General features: G+C 47.6%; 2 protein-coding genes across 4 annotated transcripts in view; one reads left to right on the forward strand and one right to left on the reverse strand.

Moving 5' to 3' along the window:
- The window catches only part of CDC25B (cell division cycle 25B), a 45,925-nt gene extending 32,981 nt beyond the window's left edge, over positions 1-12,944 (reverse strand). For both annotated transcript variants that reach the window (XM_087965704.1, XM_087965703.1), the window contains exons 1-3: positions 12,700-12,944; positions 8,288-8,385; positions 5,599-5,653 (exon numbers count right to left, since the gene is read on the reverse strand). In XM_087965704.1, the coding sequence (XP_087821830.1) occupies positions 5,599-5,653; positions 8,288-8,385; positions 12,700-12,869 (323 nt within the window). In that variant the 5' untranslated portion in view covers positions 12,870-12,944. The remainder of the gene's footprint in view (positions 1-5,598; positions 5,654-8,287; positions 8,386-12,699) is intronic.
- Positions 12,945-20,887: 7,943 nt separating this feature from the next.
- The window catches only part of SPEF1 (sperm flagellar and cilia associated 1), a 30,805-nt gene continuing 28,266 nt past the window's right edge, over positions 20,888-23,426 (forward strand). For both annotated transcript variants that reach the window (XM_087962705.1, XM_087962706.1), the window contains exons 1-2: positions 20,888-21,075; positions 23,037-23,148. In XM_087962705.1, coding sequence (XP_087818831.1) covers positions 20,964-21,075; positions 23,037-23,148 — 224 coding nt within the window. In that variant the 5' untranslated portion in view covers positions 20,888-20,963. The remainder of the gene's footprint in view (positions 21,076-23,036; positions 23,149-23,426) is intronic.

Raw genomic sequence — 23,426 nt, forward strand, 5'->3', positions numbered from 1 at the left:
AAAGAAAGAAAGAAAGAAAGAAAGAAAGAAAGAAAGAAAGAAAGAAAGAAAGAAAGAAAGAAAGAAAGAAAGAAAGAAAGAAAGAAAGAAAGACTAACTAACTTTTGGTTTTAGGCAGCTAGCAAAGAGACTGAGAGATCATCCGGTGGCAAACCACAGGCACCAAATTTGAATTTTGAACAGTTTTTGGGTCACAGCCGACACCCTTCTCATTTCTTAGCTGGGGAAAAAATTAGTCATCCTCTCTCCTTGCAGAAAATAGATCGTATTTCTGGAGAAAAATCTATTCTCAATCACTTCCATCCCAAAATAGTGCCATCCAGAATACAGAATTAACAGAGTTGGAAAGGACCTCTTAACTCAGAAGTTGGAAGCAACCCCCTGCTGAAGCAGGACAACCCCTAGCCTAGACCATTCCAGACAAATCTCTTCTTAAAAACCTCCATTGCACCCACAACTTCTGGAGGCCAGCAGTTCCACTGGTTCACTGTTCTCCATTGTCAGGATAATTCCTCCTTCGTTCCAGGTTGCTTCCCTCCTGGATTGGTTTCCATCTGTTGCTTCTTATTCTGCCTTCTGGTGCTTTGGAGAATAACCTAATAGATAACAGGGCTGGAAGGGACCCTTGGAGGTCTTCTAGTCCAACCCCCTTGCCAGGCAGGAAACCCTCTACCATTTCAGACAAATGGTTGTCCAATTTCTTCTTAAAAAACCTCCGGTGTTGGAGCATTCACAACTTTTTGCTTTAAAGGAGAATGAAAGGGGTTTTTTGGTTTGGTTTCTTATAGAATAATGAAGAAAAAAAATATCCTGTCCAGTCTCTTCTTAAAAACCTCCGGTGTTGGAGCACTCAGAACTTCCGGTGACAAGCTGTTCCACTGGTTAATTGTTTTCACTGTTAATAAATTTCTTCTTAGTTCTAAGCTGCTTTTTCTCCTTGATGTGTTTCCATCTGCTGGCTTCTTGTCCTGCCTTCAGGTGCTTTGGAGAATAAGTTGACTTATTATCTTCTTTGGGGCAGCCCTTCAAATATTGGAAGACTGCTATCACGCCACCCCCTAGTCCTTCTTCTCATTAAATTAGACATACTCAATTCTTGCAGCCATTTTTCACATGTTTTAGCCTCCAATCGTTTACATATCATCTTGGTTGCTCTTCTCCGCACTCTTTCCAGAATCTCAACATCTTTTTTTTTTTTTACATCGTGGTGACCAAAACTGGATGCAGTGTTCCAAGTGTGGCCCTACCAAGGCATTATAAAATGGTATTATTAACACTTCATGTGATCTTGATTCCGTCGCTCTGTTAATGCAGCTTCAAACTTGGCATTTTGGGCTGCTGCAGCTCAGGGTTGGGTCATAGGGATTGTCCACTAGAACTCCAGGCAAGATTGGCACCAGGGCATTGTGCTTTTTCCACATATGGCTCCTATTTGCATGCACACACACACACACACACACACATGGCCCCCTCCCCACATGCCTGCTTGAAACCAGTTGCCAGAAACTTCCTGGCCACCCCAAGTCTTGCTGTGAGCTCCCTAGGAACGGGCCTCCAACATCTGGAGATCATTACGGCATCTCCGAGACGTGACACATCAAGAGACGTGCAAAATTACAACAGAGAGGGAGAAAAAAATGCACTGGTGAAGGATCAGGAAAGTCACGAAGGATGTAAAAGCCTCACCCAACCTGTGGCAAGGAAAATGCCCCTCTGTGTCCTAAGGCAGGGGTCTCCAACCTTTGCAACTTTACCACTTGTGGACTTCAACTCCCAGAATTCCTCAGCCACCACATGCCAGCACATGCTACTTTATGACTTGTGGGACTACAACTCCCAGAATTCCTCAGCCACCACATGCCAGTGCATGCAACTTTATGACTTGTGGACTTCAACCCCCAGAATTCCTCAACCACCACATGCCAGCGCATGCAACTTTATGACTGTGACTTCAACCCCAGAATTCTCAACCACCACATGCCAGCGCATGCAACTTTAGGACTTGTGGACTACAACTCCCAGAATTCCACAGCTACCACATGCCAGCGCATGCAACTTACGGACTTGTGGACTACAACTCCCAGAATTCCTCAGCCAGCGCATGCAACTTTAGGACTTGTGGATTACAACTCCCAGAATTCCTCAGCCAGCGCATGCAACTTTAGGACTTGTGGATTACAACTCCCAGAATCCTCAGCCACCACATGTCAGCACATGCCACCATATGCCAGCGCATGCAACTGACTTACGACTTGTAGATTCCAACTCCCAGAATTCCTCAGCCAGCGCATGCAACTTTAGGACTTGTGGATTACAACGATCCCAGAATTCCACAGCCACCATACAACCCCAGAATGCATATGCAGCGCATGCAACTTTACGACTTGTGGACTACAACTCCCAGAATTCCTCAGCCAGCGCATGCAACTTTACGACTTGTGGACTACAACTCCCAGAATTCTACAGCCACCACATGCCAGCGCCTGCAACTTTACGACTTTCCCAGAATCCTCAGCTTCAACTCAGCCCAGAATGGACTACACTCCCTCAGCCAGCACATGCCAGCTCATGCAACTTTATGACTTGTGGACTCCAACTCCCAGAATTCCTCAGCCACCACATGCCAGTGCATGCAACTTTATGACTTGTGGACTACAACTCCCAGAATTCCTCAGCCAGCACATGCAACTTTAGGACTTGTGGACTACAACTCCCAGAATTCTACAGCCACCATATGCCAGCGCCTGCAACTTTACGACTTGTGGAATACAACTCCCAGAATTCCTTGGCCAGCGCATGCAACTTTACGACTTGTGGACTACAACTCCCAGAATTCCTCAGCCAGCGCATGCAACTTTACGACTTGTGGACTACAACTCCCAGAATTCCTCGGCCAGTGCTGCCAAGGTTGGAGACCCCTGTCCTAAGGACCCCTTTTCTCACCCACTGGCCTCCATCTTCCGCAGGCCTCTTTAAGAAACCCACCGCAGTCCTGTCCCTACCTGCTTCAAACCCTCCAGCAAGGAGCTGAATGACCGCAGGAAGTCCTCGACTTATGACAGTTCACTTACTGACCATTCAAAGTTACAACGTCACTGGATAAAAAGGGATTTCTTCCTCTACCCTCCCCCCCTTCCCTCCGGCCCTCTTCAAGCTCTCCCAGAGCTGGGCCTCCTTATGTGCCACCCCCCACCCCCGTCACACCCTTAAGAGGCTCCCTTTCCTCTTCCATTGAGAGCCTGCACATTAGAAAGTGGGGAGGGGGCTTCTGCCAACCTCCCACCCTCCCCTCAGCACGCTTGGCTGGGTCAATTCAATTCCAAAGTGCAGACAACAAAAGCGGCAGTTCAAATGGGGTCTTTTCTGGGCCTCCAGGGCCGTTGCCCCCACCTGCATGCAAATGCGAGGGGGGGGGGGTGTTTCCAGCCAGGTGCCATCTGTCAGATACAAGCCCCTTGCATTCCCTCCCCCCAACCATCCTGCCTTCCACCCACCCACCCACCCACAAGAAAGGGAGTGTCACACAAAAGCCCCTGGACCCTCCACGCTTCAAAAAAAAAAAAAATCAAAGTCGCCGGGAGAAGCCCGCTTCGTTTTAACGGCCACGTGCTTCACTTAACAACACGCAGGGAAATCGCTTCAACCACCAGGGCAAACGCGTGTGGCAAAACAAACAAACGAAGGCCCCCTTTTTACGAGAGACACGCCTCGCCTGAAAAAAGAATCTGTCTCGCTTTTAGCCAGTCAGTTCGGGCTCTCAAAACGTTTTAAGTCAAGGACCTTCCTGTGCAATTCTTGGGATTTGCCACCCGGGCCATCCCATTGGCAGGGATGAAATAATTCAAAGGCCTCGGCTTGCTCAAGCTTCTTGGAATCGGAGTGCGCAAATCTGGGTTTAAGCACCCAAATCCCATCACAGTGGACCAACAAACCACCCTTAAGCCACAGGCAGTAAATAGATTAAGATCCCACATCCGAAACCAGACAAAAAGGTGGAGGGGGGAAAAACCTTCTCCAAACAAGAAAAATTCCCACAAACTTCTCACCACCAGCCCCCCAGCGACAACTCCATCCATTTGGCTTCATTTTCATCCCCTTAGGGGGATTTCATCCTCCAAAGCAAGTCATTTAAGAAAATTTTGGTGGTCCGCAGAGAAATGTCACCCCCAAAACAATTAATCCAGGCTGCACAGGAACACAAGGCTGCACCACCCACATGGCCTGTGGGAACACAAAGTTTGGTCGCTAGCATTGCAAACAACACGAGGTAGTAGGGGGAAAGGTCGGAGGGGGGGAACTTGCCCCATTAACCCTATTCGCCTGGCCTGGCCACCGGGCTGCTTCTTTCCGCTTCTTTCTTCTTCTGCTTTTGGCTGCACGCAAGGAAAGCAGCAAAAGTCTTTCTTTCTCTCCCCCAAACTCGGCCAGAAATGAGTCTTTGGGACCCTGCAAGGCCTCCTGCTCCAAGAGGCTGCGCCGGTGCGACAAATCTCACACAGACTCATTTCTGGCAGAGTTTAGGGGAGAGAAAGAAAGACTTCTGCGGCTTCTGCTGCTTTCCTTGCATGAAGCCAAAAGTCTCTCTCTCTCTCCCTGAGAACGGAGCTAGAGACGGTATCCCGGAAGCAAAATTCGGCCGCTCAGCAACTGCCTCGTATTTATGACAGTTAGATTGTCCCGGGGTCGCATAAGATCTCCCTTGTGACCTTCGAAAAAGCCAAGCCAACGGGGAAGCCGGATTCACTTAACACGTGACTAACTTAACGACTGGTAGTCCTTGCTTTAGGACCAAAATTGAGCGCACTGAAAAAAATGTGACTTACAACCATTTTTTTCGCACTTACGGCCATTACAACACCCCTAGGGTCTCGTAAGCAAAATTCAGGCGCTCGACAACTGACTCATATTTATGATAGTCGCACTGTCCCGGGGTCGCATGATCTGCTTTTGCAACCTTCTGACAGGCCAACCCAACAGGGAAGCCAGCTTCACTTAACGACGATGTGACTAACTTAACAGCTGCAGGGATTCGCTTATGAAAAGTTGTAAGATTGGGTCGGTCAGGTGAGGCTCTCGACTTACGGCAAAACTATCGTAAAATTCCGGTTTCTGTTACCATCGTAAGTCAAGGTTTATCTTTCCAGCATTTGGTTGTTTTTATCCATTTTCATAATTTTAGGGATTTTTTTATCTTATAGTTTTAATGGCTTTTAATGCAGCAATTCCATTTAGTCATTCAATAAAATAAACAGGAAAATCTGGAGACCTGGACCACAACAGATAAATTCCTTTCAGGTTTGACCCCCGTTTTAATTTTGTTGTTTTTTTTCCTTTTGTACATTTTTTTAAAAAAAAATTTTTTTTAACATTTGAAGACGTTGGTTGGAGGGTTTTTCTTTTTCTTTCTTTTTTTTTGCTTTTTCATTTTGCATTTTAACTTTGGGAATAAAATAAACATGTGTAAAACATAAAAGGAATTCTTCAACTCCCATGTCCCCAAACACTCTCACGTTTGCAGAGAAGATAAAAATAGATATTCTTATATGGGCACAGTTCTCACACCATTCCCATTTTACACAGAAGAGCATGCTGACTTACAGATCCTCAGGAAACATCTCCACATCTGCCTCCATAGGAGAGTCAGGGCCAACACCTGCACGACAGAAAAAGGTGATTACAGGTAGCCCTCGACTTGACGATTTCTTTAGTGACCGTCCAAAGTTACAAAGCGACTTAGGACTGGTTATTTTTCCGCACACTTCCCACCCTTGCAGCATTGCCTCCACAGTCACTATTCGGATGCTTGGGCAACCGGCTTGTATTTACGACGGTCGCAATGTCATGTGATCACCACCCACAGTAGTTCAATTGGTTCATCCAATAAAAAAGTTGTATATAACATCATGTGGGCATCTCCAAGTGGTGATGAGGCCTCTGTCTGTTGACCTTGACATATTTTGATAAAGAGTTACAGCTGCGCATAGCATAGGATAGAAGCCTAAGCAAGAAACTCCCCCCCCACAACTTATACAGTTCTGTTTTGTAAAAACCTCCAGATCGCTTCCCATAACCATGTCCCCCCTCCTTCCCCCGTTACTTATGACAGCCGAAAGATGCAAAGCAAAGGAAGAAAATCTTGAAGGCTGACATTCGGCCCCCCTGCAAGAGAGGCGTCAGTCTTAAAAAAGAGAAAGAATAGAAGATAAAAGAATAATATACATGTAACACCACAATACTATATTTTAGGGTTTATCAGGATATTTAGTACGAAACGCCTTGATAAGCTTAGGAGCTCGAAACATCCTTTTCATTCACCCATTCGGAATAGGAAGGAGGAAAATGTTTCCAAACAACTAAATATTGGAGTCGACCTCTTTGTTTCCTAGAATCCAAGATCTCTTTAACTTCAAAATGTTGCTCACCTTCAATTAGCAAAGGCACGGGGGGATCGACCTGAGCCGGTCTCAGGCCGAAGGTATGTGATGAGGTGACCTTTTGTGACCTTCGGACCAGCCAAGACAAGGCCTGGCTGGGGAATTCTGGGAGTTGAAGTCCACAGGTTCGTCAAGGTCACCATCGCTGCCCACCCTTGCTTTAAACCCCAAAGTCCAGTTTCCCTCTTGAAAACCCTGACCCTGGATGACTTGAGAATCTCCATAGGCTTTCAACTTAAAACTTGGAATAAACAGCTGATCTCCACAGATAGACTCTGGCTGGTTGACTTTTCCCCAGCCACAAAAAAGCTCCGAAGAGCAACCGTTGTCGCTCTGACCTTCCAAGGTAAACCAGACCAGGAAAGTCACGCAGGCCAAAAAAAACTGTTTTGGGGGAAAGCTTTTTGCAAGCCCAAATGCATTTCTCCCACCCACCCAACCTGTATCTTCATGCGACGTAAGGGGAGGGTTACTGATCTGCTCAGGACTTGGGTATCCTTTACAGCAGCGGTCGCCAACCAGTGGGCCAGGGACCACTGGTGGTCCGTGAGAAAATTTTGATGGTCCAGAGAGAAATGTCACCCCCAAAGCAATAATTCCAGGCTGCGTGGGCACACAATGCTGCGCCGCACACATGGCTCGTGAGAACACAAGGCTTGTGTCACTTGCATTGCGAAGAACACGATAGTGAGGGAAAGGGCAGAAGGGAGAACACGAGATAGTGAGGGAAAGGGCAGAAGGCAGAACTTGCTCCACTCGCCCCATGTGCCTTGCCTGGCCACCGGGCTGCTTCTTTCCGCTTCTTTCTTCTCCTGCTTTTGGCTGCACGCAAGGAAAGCAGCAGAAGTCTTTCTTTCTCTCCCCCAAACTCTGCCAGAAATGAGTCTTTGGGACCCTGCAAGGCCTCCTGCTCCAAGAGGCTGCGCCGGCGCCACTAGTCTCATAAAGACTCCTTTCTGGCGGAGTTTGGGGGAAAGAAAGAACGACTTCTGCTGCTTTCCTTGCATGAAGCCAAAAGTCTCTCTCTCTCTCCCCCTGAGAACGGAGCGGGAGACGGTATCCTGCGATCTCAAATAAAGAATGATTGATTGGGAGGAAAATGGGGTGGGGAATTTTTCTGCAGATTTTTTGGGGGATTTTCCCAGAGTCTCTGGTCCGTGGGATTTAAAATTATGAGTTTGGTGATCCCTGAGGTCCAAAAGGTTGGCGACCCCGTTTTAGAGCAATGATGAGGAACCTTTTTGGCACCGAGTGCCCAAACTGGAATGCCATGCAAGCACATGCCATGTGGGTGCGCCAGAGGACCGGTAACCCAAAGACTAGCTGGCCAGTGCACACATGCCGGTTTTTGGGGTGGGTTTTTAAGCCATTTTTAGGCCATTTTTCGGGCTGTTTTAGGTCGTTTTCAGGATATTTTGAGACTGTTTTAGGCCATTTTGGGCCGTTTTTTGGAGCTGTTTTAGGGTCTTCAGGCCATTTTCCAGGCTGTTTGGGGGCTGTTTTAGGCCCTTTTTCGGCTGTTTTTCGGGTTGTTTTTTGCCCAAAAAAGGCAGAAAAATGGCCCAGAAAACGGTCTGGATTTTTGGCCATTTTTTGAGCCATTTTCCAATGCTCCGGCGCCCACGAAGACCAGCCGGTGATGGCGCTCGTGCAAAGAGAGGGCTCCGCGTGCCACCTCTGCACACACATGCCATAGGTTCACCATCACAGTTTTAGAGATCAACTGTGATCATTGCAGTCAAATCGCCAAGAGACCCAGCCGTTAAGACAAGGACTAGCTGCGTAGCCCTCCGAGATACAGAAGACCCGGTTTGGAAGGGCGTGGGTTCAAATCCACCCCCCTCAAACCTCACCTGAGTCGGTCGATTCCGAAGAGACCGAGTCCTGAGACGACCACTCCCTTCTGAAGTCTAGGTCCAGCTTCTTTTTCCTTTTGGGGGTGTCCCAGTCACTGCAATGCAAAGGGGGGAGGGGGATTAGACCACCATCCCCCAACCTGTTAATTGGCCCAGATTCCTTTCCTTTCTTCCCTTCAAGAAACTTGCAATAAATGTTTAATTTTTCTGAGGTCCTCTCCTGGCTCTTTCCGTTCTCCCAAGTTCGTCGTCCTCATGTCTTTCATACAAACACAGGTAGTCCCCGACTTACAACAGTTAATTTAGTGACCATTCAAAGTTACGTCCCTGAAAAAAAGCAACTTATGGCCATTTTTCACACTTACAACAGTTGTGGCATCCCCCACGGTCACGTGATCAAAATTCAGACACTTGGAAATCGACTCATATTTATGACGGTTGCAGTGTCATAAACTGGGGTCAAAATTCCTTGTGTGCCCAATCACACTTGGCCAATAAAGAATTCTATTCTATTCTATTCTATTCTATTCTATTCTGTTCTGTTCTGTTCTGTTCTGTTCTGTTCCATTCTATATTCCATTCCATTCCAATTTATTCTATTCCATTCCATTCTGTTCTTTTTTACAAACTTTTGACAAGCCAAGTCAACGGGGAAGCCAGATTAACAACCAGATTACTAACTGAACAACCTGCAGTTATTCACTTTACAACTGTCTCGCTTAGCAACAGAAAGTTTTGGGCTAACCTGTATTATGGATTTAGCTGAATGTTTTCAACTTTTCGCGCCTAGTGTTCTAATGCTTTTTTGTTGTTGTTGCTAATTGTGTCATTGTCTCGTTCTGCATTGGTGGCCTGGTCGGTTGGCCGGAACAAGACAAATTTCATAAATGTATCACATTGTATAAATAAAATTTGCATTTCCTGAGCCGTACCCACCCAGTTTTTTTTTGTTTTTTTTTTAGTTATGGACTCATTTAAAAAGGCTAGGCCTGGTTTATCTGAAACAAAAATGTCACCAGGGAGGAGGGAATGATTAACCACCAGCCAGGTGGGTTGGAAAACAACCCTGGTAGCTGATTTGATCACCGTCTCCGATTCAAGCCTGCCAGGAGCCATTTCCAAGGAATCACAGAGTTGGAAGGAGCCTCAGAGGTCATCTAGTCCAACCCTCTGCCCAAGCAGGACACCCGCCTCAGAGGTCATCTAGTCCAACCCTCTGCCCAAGCAGGACACCCTAGACCATTTCAGACCAGTGGCTGTCCAATCTCTTCTTAAAAACCTCCAGCGATGGAGCACCCACAACTTCTAGTGGCAAGGCGTTCCACGGGTTAATTGTTCTCACAGCCAGGAAATCTCTCTTTAGTTCTAGCTTTGATCTCTCTTGATCAAATGGATGAAAAGGGATCAAGGAGAGAATCAGCCTAGAAATAAGGATAGTTATTACAATTATTATTTAGAATTATTGTGTGTGTGTGTGTGTGTGCATGTGAGACTGTGTGAGACAATAATTATTGTGTGTGCATGTGAGACCATAATTATTTAAAATTATTAATAAACATAATAATTTCCTAACAGTGATTTATCAATTAACTGCCTCCAAAATTTGCAGGTGCTCCAATCAATACTAGAAGTTTTTTTTTCCAGAAGAGACTGGATAGCCATTTGTCTGAAATGGTATAGGATCCCCTGCTTGGGGTTCGACTAGAAGACCTCCAAGGTCCCTTCTAACTCTGTTATTCAACTCTTGAGGCAAAGCAGGGGGGGGGGGAAGAGGCTAGGCTAGGGTTTGCTTAGGTTTAATCATGGCTACTTGTGCTAACCAGGCTTGGCTGGGTTAGCCCAACATGCCAAGGGGCAGAAAGAAGGGACTTTGTGGGTGATTCCAATGCTTTTCCAGAAAAAAAAAAGGCTTGGCACTTGAAGCTCTCTGGTCAGCCAAGGTGGTCCTTCCAGCCCCTCCCTTCCTATAAGGCCTCTCTTTACTCTGCCACGTGTTGCAAGCACCCTCCTCCTGCTCATTTTCACGCTCAACTCTCTCTCTCTCTCTTCCTCCTTGCATTATGCAGAGAATTACAATAGGAGCAGCTGCTCTGTGCAGAAGGCCAGGGGGAAGGAAGAAGAAAAAAAAGGGAAAAAAAGCAAGAGTTAGATTGGAGGCCCTGCCAAAAACTGGACATTCAATGGGGAGGAAGAAAAAAGGGTCAGGGTTAAAAAAAAAACCGCCTTTAAAAAGAGCCTTTAAAAAGAGCCTAACCGTTGCCTGTTGGGAAAAAGAGGGAGGAGAATTCAGACCAGCCTCTTTGGGGGGGGGACTCCCCCAATCAAGACATACCCAAACCCCCAAAAAAAAAAAACATGCCAGTCCTAGTCCTTTCATTAAAAACCACTTTCCTTGGAAAACAAAAATTTGCCTCCAGCCAGGACAAGAAAAGTCTGAATTTGCCAACATGTGGAATAAATTCAAAAAGCCACGCAAAGGCCAGGCATTCCAACAATCCAATCTTCTCTCTCTCTCACACACACACACCCATCCCCAACTTTCTGCCAGCTGCAGGAATCTTATTTTGGGGAGGGGGAGGGATAGGATCAGAGGAGGGTAGGCCCCCAAACAACCCCCTGGTTTTCCCAGAGGAAGTGGCTGGGACCCAGAGCTGCGACGGAGAGGCAAGCAAGCCCATTTGCCAGGCTCTCTTGGATCTCACCCTAGGCCAGCTAGATCATTCCTCTTAATCACCAGAATAGAAGGGACCTTGGAGGTCTTCTAGTCCAGCCCCCCCCCCATGTGAACTGGGGTTCCCAAGCATCCAGGGGCTGTTCAAAGTCACTTGCACACAGAAGCATTTCCTCCCTGCAGGGCCCTGGCTCCCCATGCGTGCGTGCCTTCGGGGAGGGGAGGGAACGCTCCCACAAAAGGGGACAGGGAGATCTATCTTTCCCTCCCTCTCTCTCTTCCCCTTCCTCCTCTTTCTCCCTCCCTTTCTTTCCTTCTTTGTCCCCCCCCGCCCCTCTTCCTTTCTCTCCCTTTTTCTTTCCCTCCCTCTTTCTCCCTCTCCCTAGGGAGATCTATAGACCAAGCCACCCCAAAGGGTCAGGCTGCTTGATGGGGGAAAAGGCCGGATGGCCAGACCAGAGGTAGCCAGGGTGAAGGGAGCCCCCACCCCCATACCCCAATTCAGCTTATCTGAAGGCTCGTTTCCAGCTGCAGAGAAGCTGGGGGGCTGGTTTTCCTTCCCATTGCAAAAGACCCCCCAACCCATGTCCTGCTGCTCCTGAGATTCACTTTTGCCCTAAAATGCCCAAGGTCTGCTTAGGGAAAGGGTTTGCCCCCCATGTTTCTCCAACCGGAGGTGGTTCCCCACCCCCGTAGGAAAGGGACCCCCTCCAGCCTGCCCAGTGGGGTGACGGAGCTGGTAGGGGGTGTTTTCCCCCTCCTCGGTCCCCAGCATGGAGGGAAAGGTGCCCTTGACCTTGGCAGCACCGTTTGGGGGTGGCCAAAATCCAAGCATTTCTCCCACCACCACCGCTGCCTGCAAAGCCCCCCGCAGTTCCTCCCGGCTGGCCGATGATGAAGGTCCTTCCCCCCCCACCCAGGGCCAACCCCCCCTCTGCACATCTGGACGGCCGGGCCTGGCCTGCCCTTGCCTCCTTCCCCCTCCCCCTCCGCCTGACAGGCCAGCCCGCGTCCACATTCCTGCCGCCAAAGAGAGCGGGGGTGGCTGGATGGGAGATCCGCTTTTGTCCGCCCTCCTGGCCACGCGGCCCCGGTTCTCTCCCCCAACCCGCGGTTCTCTTTCCCTCTCCCCCACCCCCTCAACCCGCCATGGTGGAAAGAAGGAAAGAGGGAGGAAGAGGAGGAGGAAGAGAGAGAGAATGAAAGAGAGGAGAAGGGAAATGGAGGGAGGGGGAGAAACAGGGAGGGATGGAGGGAGAAAGGGAAGGGAGAGGGAGAAAGAGGGAGGGAAAGAAAAAGGGAGAGAAAGGAAGAGGGGGAGGGGGAGAAAGAAGGAAAGAAAGGGAGGGAGAAAGAGAAGGAGGAAGGGGAAGAGAGAGGGAGGGAAGGAGGGAGGCAGAGGGAAAGAAAGAGAGAAAGGAAGAGAGGGGGAAGAAAGGGAGGAAGAGAAAGGGAGGGGGGAAAGAAAGGGAAGGAGAAAGAGAAGGAAGAAGGGGAAGAGAGAGGGAGGGAAAGAACGAGATGGAAGGAGGGAGAAAGAGAGAGGGAAAGGAAGAGTGAGATAAAGGAAGAGAAGGGGAAGAGAGGGAGGAAGAGGAAGAGAGAGGGGGGAAAGAAAGGGAGGGAGAAAGAGAAGGAAGAAGGGGGAGAAAGAGAGAGGAGAAGGAGGGGGTCGGCCTGCTACCCACCTCCCCCCAACCTCCCCGGTCCGGGCCCCCCCGCCGCCGCCTGCCTTTACCTGCCCAGCCCGACCAGGTTGTCCATGTCGAGGGCCAAGTGGGTGACCGGGGACATCGTAGCGGCGGGGGCGGCGGTGGGGAGGCTGCAGGGGATGCCGGGCAGCGTGCGGGGTTTGCGGGCTTGGCGGCGGGGCTCCGGGGAGAGCGCGGGAGAGCCGGCCGGCTCCATGGGGAGAGACTGGCGGCAAGCGGGACGCGCGGCTCCGGCTCTCCTTTGCAAAGCCCAGCCCTTCGCGCCAAAGAGAAGCGAGCGCACACGAGTCAGCGCGGGAGGTTGCGCTGGAGCTGAGCCGGCTCCGCCCCGCCCGGCCCCGCAGCTGCCGGCTTCTCCCTCTGCCTTCCCTCCCCTCCCCTCCTCCGGGCAGCCCCGCATTGAGATTCGAAAAATAACAGAGCCAAGCGGCGCAGCGCCAACCAATGGCTGCCCGGCTGCGCAAGCGGAGGAGGAGAAAATGCGCAAAACCGCAGCAGGAAAAGAAAAGAGGAAGGGGGAGGCAGAGGAGGAAGGGGGGGCACGTGACTTGCTTTTTTTTTTTTTTTGCAGCTTGGGGGTGCTATGTGCCCCCCCAACCTCCCACTCGCCACCCCACTTCCAGCTGCGGCTTGCAAATATATATGTATGTATATGTTTGTGTGTGTGTATATGTATGTATATATATGTATGTATGTATGTATGTATATGTATATGTATATGTATATGTATGTATATGTGTGTGTGTGTGTATATATATATATTATATTATATTATATTATATTATATTATATTATTATATTATATTATATTATATTATTATATTATATTATATTATATTATATTATATTATATTATATTATATTATATATTATATATTATATTATATTATATTATATTATATTATATTATATTATATATATATTATATTATATATTATATTATATTATATTATATTATATTAATTATATTATATTATATATTATATATATATTTGTTTTCTGAGGTTTTCGCGGGTATTTGTATGTGGATCTTTGGTTTTCTCCCGCGTAAAATTGGAAGTCGAAACGTCGCCAAAATACTTCCAATTTTACGCAGGAGAAAACCCGAATAACCAAAAGATCTATCTATCTATCTATCTATCTATCTATCTATCTATCTATCTATCTATCTATCTATATGGCAGCCTCTCCTAATAGAAGGCCTGGCTGGCGCGGGTGGGGGGTCCCTTGGGAATGGGGGGGCGGTGGTGGTTAAGTGGGGAGCCACACTGGAGATGGTTTGTGGCCTGGCAGGAGGGTCACCTTTGCACCCCATCAAACGCCTCTGGGACGTTTCTCAGTCTTGGTCCCCTTGAAGTGGGGTGAGCTTCAACTCCCAGCATTGCCCAGCCAGTCACGGGGTGCCATTTTACTTGGGGGGGTGGTCCTGTTGGGTCTGTGATGTTTCCTTGGGGTGTCACCAAGTTTGTCTCTCTCACATTCTCTATCTCAATCTCTCATATGCGCACGCACGCACACATACACACACACACACACACAACTTATGCCTTTTGAACACTCCACACTGCCTTCCAATCCCTCTGTGCCCACCAAAATACCAACATAAGGATGGTGTTTGGTAATAAACAAACTCAAATAGACAAAAAGTTGCAATGAAAAAGGAAAGTTAAAAGAAAAACAACTCAAATAGACAAAAAGTTGCAATGAAAAAGGAAAGTTAAAAGAAAAGCAGGAGGGAAAAAAATCAGGAAACCATTCGGCAAGGGTGAGATGTGTGAACAAAGAGACTTTGGCCGCACAATCCCCAAGTTGCATTCTTGGCATTTTATGGATGATTTGCCTTCCACTGCTTCCTTGCCACACCTCCTCATGGATGTTTGTTACACCTCTGCACTGGCTGGATGCGAGCACCTTCTCTTAAAAAACATGCTGAAAAAGGTAGAACAAACAAAGAAACACCTGGCTGGCCTGGAAAGGTAGACAGATGGGATATATAAGTCTGGTAAGGGCAATTGTGGCAGGTGGAGAAGAAAAATAGGGGCATTGTGGGTTGTGTATCCTGCAGCCATTTGTGCAAATAATGTGCTTTCAGCCAGTCCAGGATGTGGCACCCAAATATTCCTCCATGTGGCAATTGCTGAGTTAAACACAGGTGCTCCTCAATGTACGACCACAATTGAATCCTTGCTAATCAAGACCAGTTGTTAAGCGAGTTTTGCCCCATTTTACGACCTGCGCTGTCTTAAATGAATTGCTGCAGGTTTTGGTATCGCAGTTGTTAGCTGAATCTGGCTTCCTCGTTGACTGCAACCATCATAAATACGAGTCAGTTGCCAAGCTCCCCAATTTTGATCGAGTGACCTTGGTGACGCTGAAACAGTCGTAAGTGTGAAAAATGTTCATGAATCTCTTTTTTCAGTGTTGTAACTTTGAACAGCCACTAAATGAACGGTTGGAAGTCAAGGACTCCCCGTGTTTACAATGTCAGCGTGCCAAATCTACAGCCATTACATGGAAACTGAGAAAAATATGACACTTGGGGCGTCGGTTGTAATCTTGATATTGAATCCTTGACATGAAAACAGCCAAGCAATTTATAGTCTCAGAGTTGAATTGCCGGAAATGAACCCTGACGTAAATAAGAAAGTTCTAAATAGATGGACAATCTGTAGGCCAAAAAAAGCGAATGCAAATCCCCTGGTTGTATAAACCAGAGGCCTAGGGTCAAAATCACAGCCATTATTTGCAATGGGCAGTTTCCTGACTTAGTCCAAAGTGCAAACCCAACCCAATTCATCCACAATCCTTGGTTGTACAAACAGAAGCATAGAATCAAAATTGAGTGAAATGTTAGTACTACTTTATACAACTTTAGTAAGGCCACACTTGGAATCCTGCATCCAGTTTGGGTCACCACACGATATAAAAAAAAAAAAAGATGTGGCTTTGGAAAAAGTGCAGAGAAGAGCAACTGAGATGATCAAAGGCCTGGAGAACTAAAATGCATGAAGGACGGTTGGAGGGTTTGGGTTTGACATAGTATAGTGTAGAATAGAATAGAATAGAATAGAATAGAATAGAATAGAATAGAATAGAATAGAATAGAATAGAATAGAATGGAATGGAATGGAACGGAACAGGACAGGAATAGAATAGAATAGAATGGAATGGAATGGAATGGAATGGAATGGAATAGGAATAGGAATAGGAATAGGAATAGGAATAGAATAGAATAGAATAGAATAGAATAGAATAGAATAGAATAGAATAGAATAGAATAGAATAGAATTGTTAGGGATATACACCCTAGCAGAACGTGCAGCGGCAGTCTAGCAGGCAGGCAGATATGTGAGACAAAACGTTGTAGTAGCTTACACTCAGTAAGACAGATACACTGTGCAAGTTAAATAGTTTTTATTCCAGCAAGAGTTATAGCATAGTCAAAACAGTCCATATGTCATACACTAAGTTCAGTCAGTCCGGGGGTTATTCAGTTTGCAAAGTCCAGTGTCGAAAAAGAGTTCATTAAACTTACAATATCAGTCCAGTGATATATCTCTTTTGCAGTCAGAGATATGAAGAAAAATCAAACCCCTTTTCTTCTTACAGCAAACACGCAGTTATCACCATCAATTCATCATTGTCAGCAATCCAGTAAAAGCCAGGGAAAACAGTGAGCTCTCTTGCTCCCTCTTATGGTGATTTTACAACCGCACCCAAAAACTTGGTTTACAGTTTAAAGTGATACATACACTTAAACTCACTAACATAGTTTATATATATTATTTTTATCCAAACTAAGTTAGGTAACCAATGTTATCCCTAACAAGAATAGAATAGAATTCTTTATTGGCCAAGTGTGGTTGGACACAAGGAATTTGTCTTTGGTGTAAATACTCTCAGTATACACAAAATAAAAGATACATTCATCAAGAATCATCAGGTACAACACTTAATGATAGTCATAGGGTGCAATAAACAATCAAATGATACTAGGAAACAGTCAATATAAATCTTAACGATACAAGCAACAAAGTTACAGTCATACAGTCACAAGTGGGAGGGGATGGGTGATAAGGAGTGATGAGAAGATTAACAGTAATATTAGTGCAGACTTTGTAAATAGTTGGACAGTGTTGAGGGAATTATTTATTTAGCAGAGTGATGGCCTTTGGGGAAAAACTCCTTGTGTCTAGTTGTTCTGATGTGCAGGGCTCTATAGCGTCGTTTTGAGGGGAGGAGTTGAAACAGTTTATGTCCGGGATGTGAGGGGTCTGTAGATATTTTCACAGCCCCCTTTGACTCGTGCAGTATACGGGTCCTCGATGGAAGGCAGGTTGGTAGTAATTGTAGAGAACAGAGGAAAGAAGGATTGGGGGGACATAATAGCAGTATTCCAGTATTTCAGGGGCTGCCAGAAAGAGGAGAGGGTCAGCTGTTCTCCAAAGCCCCCCGAAGGCAAGACAAGAAGCAAAGGATGGAAACTTTACCAAGAAGAGAACCAACCTGGAAATAAGGAGAAATTTCCTGAGAGAACTATCAGTGGAATGGCTTCCACTCCAGAAGTTGTGAATTCTCCAACACTGGAAGTTTTTAAGAAGAGATTGGACTACCATTTGTCTGAAATGTTACAGGGTCTGCTGCCTGAGCAGGGGGTTGGACTGGATGACCTCCAAGGTCCCTTCCAACTCCTATTCTGCATTCTATTTCATTCACCACTGGAGGTTTTCAAAAAAAAGTCTGGACAACCGTTTATCTGAAATGGTAAAAGGATCTCCCGCTTGAACCAGGGGTTGGACTGGATGACCTCCAAGGTCCCCTCCAGCTCTATTCTGATTGAAAGGCTGTATTTAACAAGCACACATACACCCTCACCGTTGTGATTGCAGAAACTCTTTGCAGATGGCTCACATTTTCCATACCGCGAGTGGTCAGCCCTGGGCCCGGCCGCAGATCAGCTCAGTCCAGAGGTCAGGTGTGAGAATGACACACACACACACACACACACCTTGGCAGGGGAGGGGAGGTGGTGGCTGCTTCTGAATGCTGGTTATCTGTTTGGCACCCGGCTTCCTCTCCTGGGCCCTTGGAAAGGCAATTTCGGCAGGAGCATTATCACCAGTGAAGTGGCCGGTGGCTCCAGCCTGGCCACAGACAGCCGGACATGGCTGCAGAGAGAGAGCTAATGGGGAAGGGGTGCATCAGGGAGGGAGGGAGGGTCTCGCCTCACAGGGATCAGTTTCACAGCCTGGCAGGAGCCTCTGGTGGCCCCTGCAATGACAGGGCCATCCCAAGGGGGTACATTGTTCTCTCTCATGTCTCCCACAAACACAAACACACACACACCTCACACACTCGTCACATAGAATCAATTCATACATAAGTCTTTCCCCCCCCCCACACACACAGTGTCTTTCACATGAACACAGACGTGTCTCAGACACGTCTCACAAATCCGCTCACACACACACACACACACGTCTCCCCTTCGTACACGTATACACCTCTCTCTCACACAAGTCTCACACACATCTCTCTCACGTGCGCACAAGTCTCACGCACACAGGCACACATCTCTCATACACAACGTCTCTCTCAAACAATCATCTCACACACACACACCTCTCTCCCTCACACACATACACACACAATGTCTTTCACATGCACACACACGTGCCTCAGACACGTCTCACAAATCCGCTCACACACACATGTACACCTCTCACATGCCTCTCTTGCACATCTCTCACACAAGCCTTTTGATGTATATACACACACCTCTTACGTGCACACAAGTCTCACACCTACACACACACATCTGTCATACACAGTCTCTTACACACACACACACCCCGCATACAAATCTCTCTAGACATAAACAGATTTCTCTCATGCAGAAACACGTCTCACACACCCACATTTCTCACACATGGATACACCTCTCACAGACGCACATCTCTTCCTGTCACACACACACACACACACACACACATGCAAGTCGCTCACTCACACAAGTGCACTCTCTCTCTCACACACAGACACACACAGACACACACAGACACACACACACACACACAATTGCTTTACAATTGACAAAAATGGTTGGGGGGGGGACTCACTTCACAGCAAAGCCGCTTCTCATCCATCTCCTCTAAATCGCTGCTGATTTTCTTAGTATACAAAAAGGGAGAAATAGGAATTGGCTGCTTAATCTGGAGCCTAATCTGGATTTGTGGGAAATCGGAGCCGCTTTGATAAGGAGGCCAGATGTCTTCCACATGAATGGGGGGGGGGGGATTTTTTTTTTAAAAAAAGCAAACATCTGCAGATTAGAGGAAAATGGCATTCCCGTGGCCTCTCTGAGGGGCAAATGGATTCTTTGCCCCCAGCTTCATTAATTTCAATAATTAATCCCCATGTAGAGAGTAATTATTTCTAGTGCCAGGGAAATACCTCGAGGGGTTTCTGAGCGAAGGGCCTCTGAATTTAATTCCTTCGATACTGAGAAGTTTCTGAAGCCAATGAATTTTGGGGGCCCTCCCTGTGTACAGGTGAGAACCAGGGGAAAATATGTTGGGCGAGGCAATTGCCAGGCGCGACAAGCCGGGGCCTGCTTGCCAACATTTTGTGTTGCAAAGACACAAAGCAGAGAGAATAATGACAGGATTCAAGGGCCTGCTATGAATGAGGCAGAAAATATATATTTTTTTCTTGAGGCCTTCTGGGATTTTTTTCTGTCAGCAAAATGGATCGTTGAAATGTGCATGCACACAGATCTGCAGCACGTGAGGAGTCGCGTGCGCATGCGCAAACATGCATGGTGCACGATGGGGGAATCGGGCGCACATGCACGGGGGCGTGGGGGGGGGTGCTCAGCACGCATTGCCTTCTGGGTGCTGGCACACAAGCACACGCAAGTGAGAGCACACGCAATAATTGGCATGGGAGCCGAAAAAGGTTAGCCACCACTGGTCTAGGCCTATCTGCATTTTCATTGTTTATATTCCCTAGGGATGCTTTAATTCCTGTGGATGATTCTATCAGTTCTTTTTAGTTTAGTTTAGATTACTTTACTTTTTTTGTCATTGCACCTCGTACAACAAAATTAAATGTCATCTCATGTATACATTATGACTATGAAAATAAACGCAAACACACATCCTTCACATTCTATACACATTGAATTGAAACCCCCTGATATTGCATTAATATTGCACTATACAGTAGAATTCAACAGAGTTGCTGCCCTGGGATAGCAGCTGTTTTTCAGCCTATTGGCCCTTGTTTTTATTGTCCTGTACCGTCTGCCAGATGGTAATAGTTCAAAAAAAACGGGGTGCCCAGGATGAGATGGATCTTTGAGGATGTTTTGAACTTTCTTAAGGCAGCGGGAGCTCTAAAGCTCTTCCAAAGAGGGGAGAGGACAACCCATGATCCTCTGGGCAATGACGTTAACCCTCTGGAGCGCTTTCCTATCTGCCACTGTGCAATTGGCAAACCATACAGAGGTGCTGTATGTTAAAATGCTCTCTATGGTGCAGCGGTAGAAGGTCACCAGCAGTTTTTCATGCAGTTGTTGTTTTCTGTTTATCAATTGCCCTAAACCTGCCTGGATTCAGAACAAAATAAAGCAGGTTGAAAATCCAACCGGTACAGCCCTACTTAGGAAGAACTATGCCCTCCATTTGTGTAGCCCAGGGGTCTTCAAACTTGACAGCTCTAAGACTGGTGGACTTTAACTCCCAGAACTCCTCCTCCAGTCATGTTAGCTCGGGAATTTGGGGAGTTGAAGTCCACAAGTCTTAAAGCTGCCGAATTTGAAGTCCCTTGGTGTAGCCTCCATTTTTGAAGGGGTTGCTCCACCTGGCAGAGAGACATTTGCAAGGTGCCCAGCCTTCCTTTCTTTTTATTTCTCTTCCTCTTGCTCCCAGAAGGGCTGGGAATCATGGGCCCTGTCGTCAACACTTGGGCCCACCACCCCAGACGCCCATAGGCCAGGAAGGGTCCTTCGGGTCCTTTTCCCAGAGGGAGAGGGGGAGGAGGATGCCTGCTGCTGCTAGGATGCACCGGTTGCCTAGCAACCCTGTTGTGGTAGCTGTGGTTGCTAGGTGCCAGAGAGAACTACGGCTCCCACAATGCCTCTCCTGAGAATGTAGAGGGGGGAGTGCAGTAGAGAGAGAGAGAGAGAGAGAGAGAGGCTGGGGTTGCCATGGCTGCCCATGCAAACAATATGGCCGCCCCCAGCCCTGCTGGCTAGGAAGGAGCGTGGCAGGGCCGGGCAGAAGGCACCATGGCCCACGGTGACCTGGACGAGGAGAGTCTCAATGACCTCTACAGCTGGGTGGATGCCATCCCTCTCTCCCGCCCCAAGAGGAACATCACCCGCGACTTCAGCGATGGAGGTTTGGGGTTGGAGGGGAGGGAGGGAGGGAGGGAGGGGGGCGTGAGTCTGGGAAGCAGCCATCCCCAACTGGGCGCCCTCCCAGAAATGGCCATTTTCCCTGCATCTTCCACTCCTCTCCCCATCTCTCCAGAGGGCGCCCGGTTGGGGACGGTTGGCCCCCAACTGTTGCAGAAATCGGAGGGCCCCCTGGAGACCCCCTCCCCCTTTAGCAGCCTGGTGTGGGGGGGTGTCCCCTTCCACCCCCTACCAATATCCAGTCAGGGGATGGAGTGGATGTTCCTTGGGGGAGAGACCCCTGAGAAAGCAACTTGTGCAGGAGTGGGGGTCTTGGGCAGGGGGGCAGGGCCTGAAGCGATGGGAAAGACCCCCGTGGGACCCTCAGGAGTTCTTACAAGCTCCAGAACCTTCGCAGGTAACTGCACTGAAAGAATTAGACAGGGTCTCCCAAACTTGCTTTATGGACTTCAACTCCTAGAATTCCCCAGTGGGCTTTGCCATTGCTGAGAATTCTGGGAGTTGAAGTCCAACTCATGGAGTTGAGGAGTGTTGAATTAGGACAAGGGGAGGGTGGGAATGGAGTAGTCCTCGACTTACGACCACAACGGAGCCCACATTTTCTCTTGTTAAGGGAGACATTTGTTTAAGTGACTTTTGCCCCATTTTACGGGCTTTCTTGCCTCGATTGTTAAAGTGAACCACTGCAGTTAATGTGTTACTAATCCGGTCGTTATGTGAATCTGGCTTAAACCCCCTCCCCCCCATTGACTTTGCTTTGTCAGAAGGTCGCAAAAGGGGATCACGTGACCTTGGGACACTGTGACCAGTTGCCAAGCTTTTGAATTTTCATCACCTGACCACGGGGAGGCTGCAATGGTCGTAAGTGTGAAACACGGTCGTAAATCACTTTTTTCAGGCCTGTTGTAACTTTGAACGGTCACTAAATGAACTGTACAGGTATGTGTTGGTTTACAACAGTTCATTTAGTGACTTATTGAAGTTACAACAACCCTGAAAACAATGATTTATGACCGTTTTTCACACTTACAACCATTGCATCATTGTTGTGGTTCGCTGGCAGCCTGTGCAGATGGCAGCAGAATTGGACAGTGGGGAAGAATGGGGACCAGTCCGGGAGTCTGAAGGGGACTCGGACGAGGTTCCTGCATCTGATGCAGAGATGGGGCCAGGACCATCTGGGAGTGGGGTGCTGCCTACGGAGCCTCCGGAGTCTGGCAGCAGCGAAGCTGAGGAACAAGGGGAGCCTGTTCACCGTGCGTGTGTGTGCAGGGCTGCTAGAAGAGCAGCTGAGACAAAAGGGGCGACTTGGGAGTAAGGCTTGGAGCTGATTGCCCCTCCCATAAGATATAAAGGACAGGCAAAGGTGACGAAACCTTTGCAGGAAGCAACGTCGTTCCCTCTGATCTGATTAATCCTTAAAGCTCTATGTGGACTTTGTACTTCGGTTGGTTTTTTATAATTCATTTGGTGCTCTAGTTGTTGGCAGCAATTCAAAGGAGAGAAAGGTGGGTGCTTATCTCGAAGAGATGGTTTGAGACTCATTACCAGCTGGGAATGAAAATAATTCCCAGCATTGAAATAAAACAAGAGTTGTCTTAACTAAGCGTGTGCTTAATTATGGTCTCGGGAAGCCTTGGTCAGAACAATCATCCCTATGGTCACATGATCAACATTCAGACATGGACTCATATTTATGACCGTTGCAGTGTCCCGAGATCACGTCATCGCTTCTCATGAGCCAAGTCAGTGGGGAAGCCAGATTCACTTAACAACCGTGTTCCTAACTGAATGACTGCAGTGATTCCCTTAACAACGGTGGCAAGACATGTTGTAAAATGGAGCAAAGTTGACTTAACAACTGTCTCACTCAGCAAGCATAAATTGGGCGGATTCCATTCCAGTTGTATGTCAAGGACTTCCTTCTTTTTATTGCCCATCCAGTTCTGGTGGCCGAGGTGGTGAAGTTTTATTTTCCCAAAATGGTGGAAATGCACAATTATGCTCCAGCTAATTCCACCCAACAGAAGCTCTCCAACTGGGGACACCTGAACAGGTGAGTATTTTACAGGTAAAGCTAGCTGTTGTGGTTCGCCGGCAGCCTGTGCAGACGGCAGTGGAATCAGACAGTGGGGAAGAATGGGGATCAGTCCAGAAATCTGGAGAGGACTCGGATGAGGATCTTGCATCCGATGCAGAAATGGGGCCAGGACCATTTGGGAGTGGGGTGCTGCCTTCGGAGTCTGGCAGCAGCGAGGCAGAGGAACAAGGAGAGCCTGTTCCCAGTGCGCATGTGGCAGAGCTGCTAGAAGGCAAAAGCAGATGAAACAAAAG

This window comes from Notechis scutatus, chromosome 4, assembly GCF_049901735.1.
Source record: "Notechis scutatus isolate UNSWTSFEM ecotype Mainland chromosome 4, rNotScu1.2, whole genome shotgun sequence".
NCBI lineage: Eukaryota > Metazoa > Chordata > Lepidosauria > Squamata > Elapidae > Notechis > Notechis scutatus.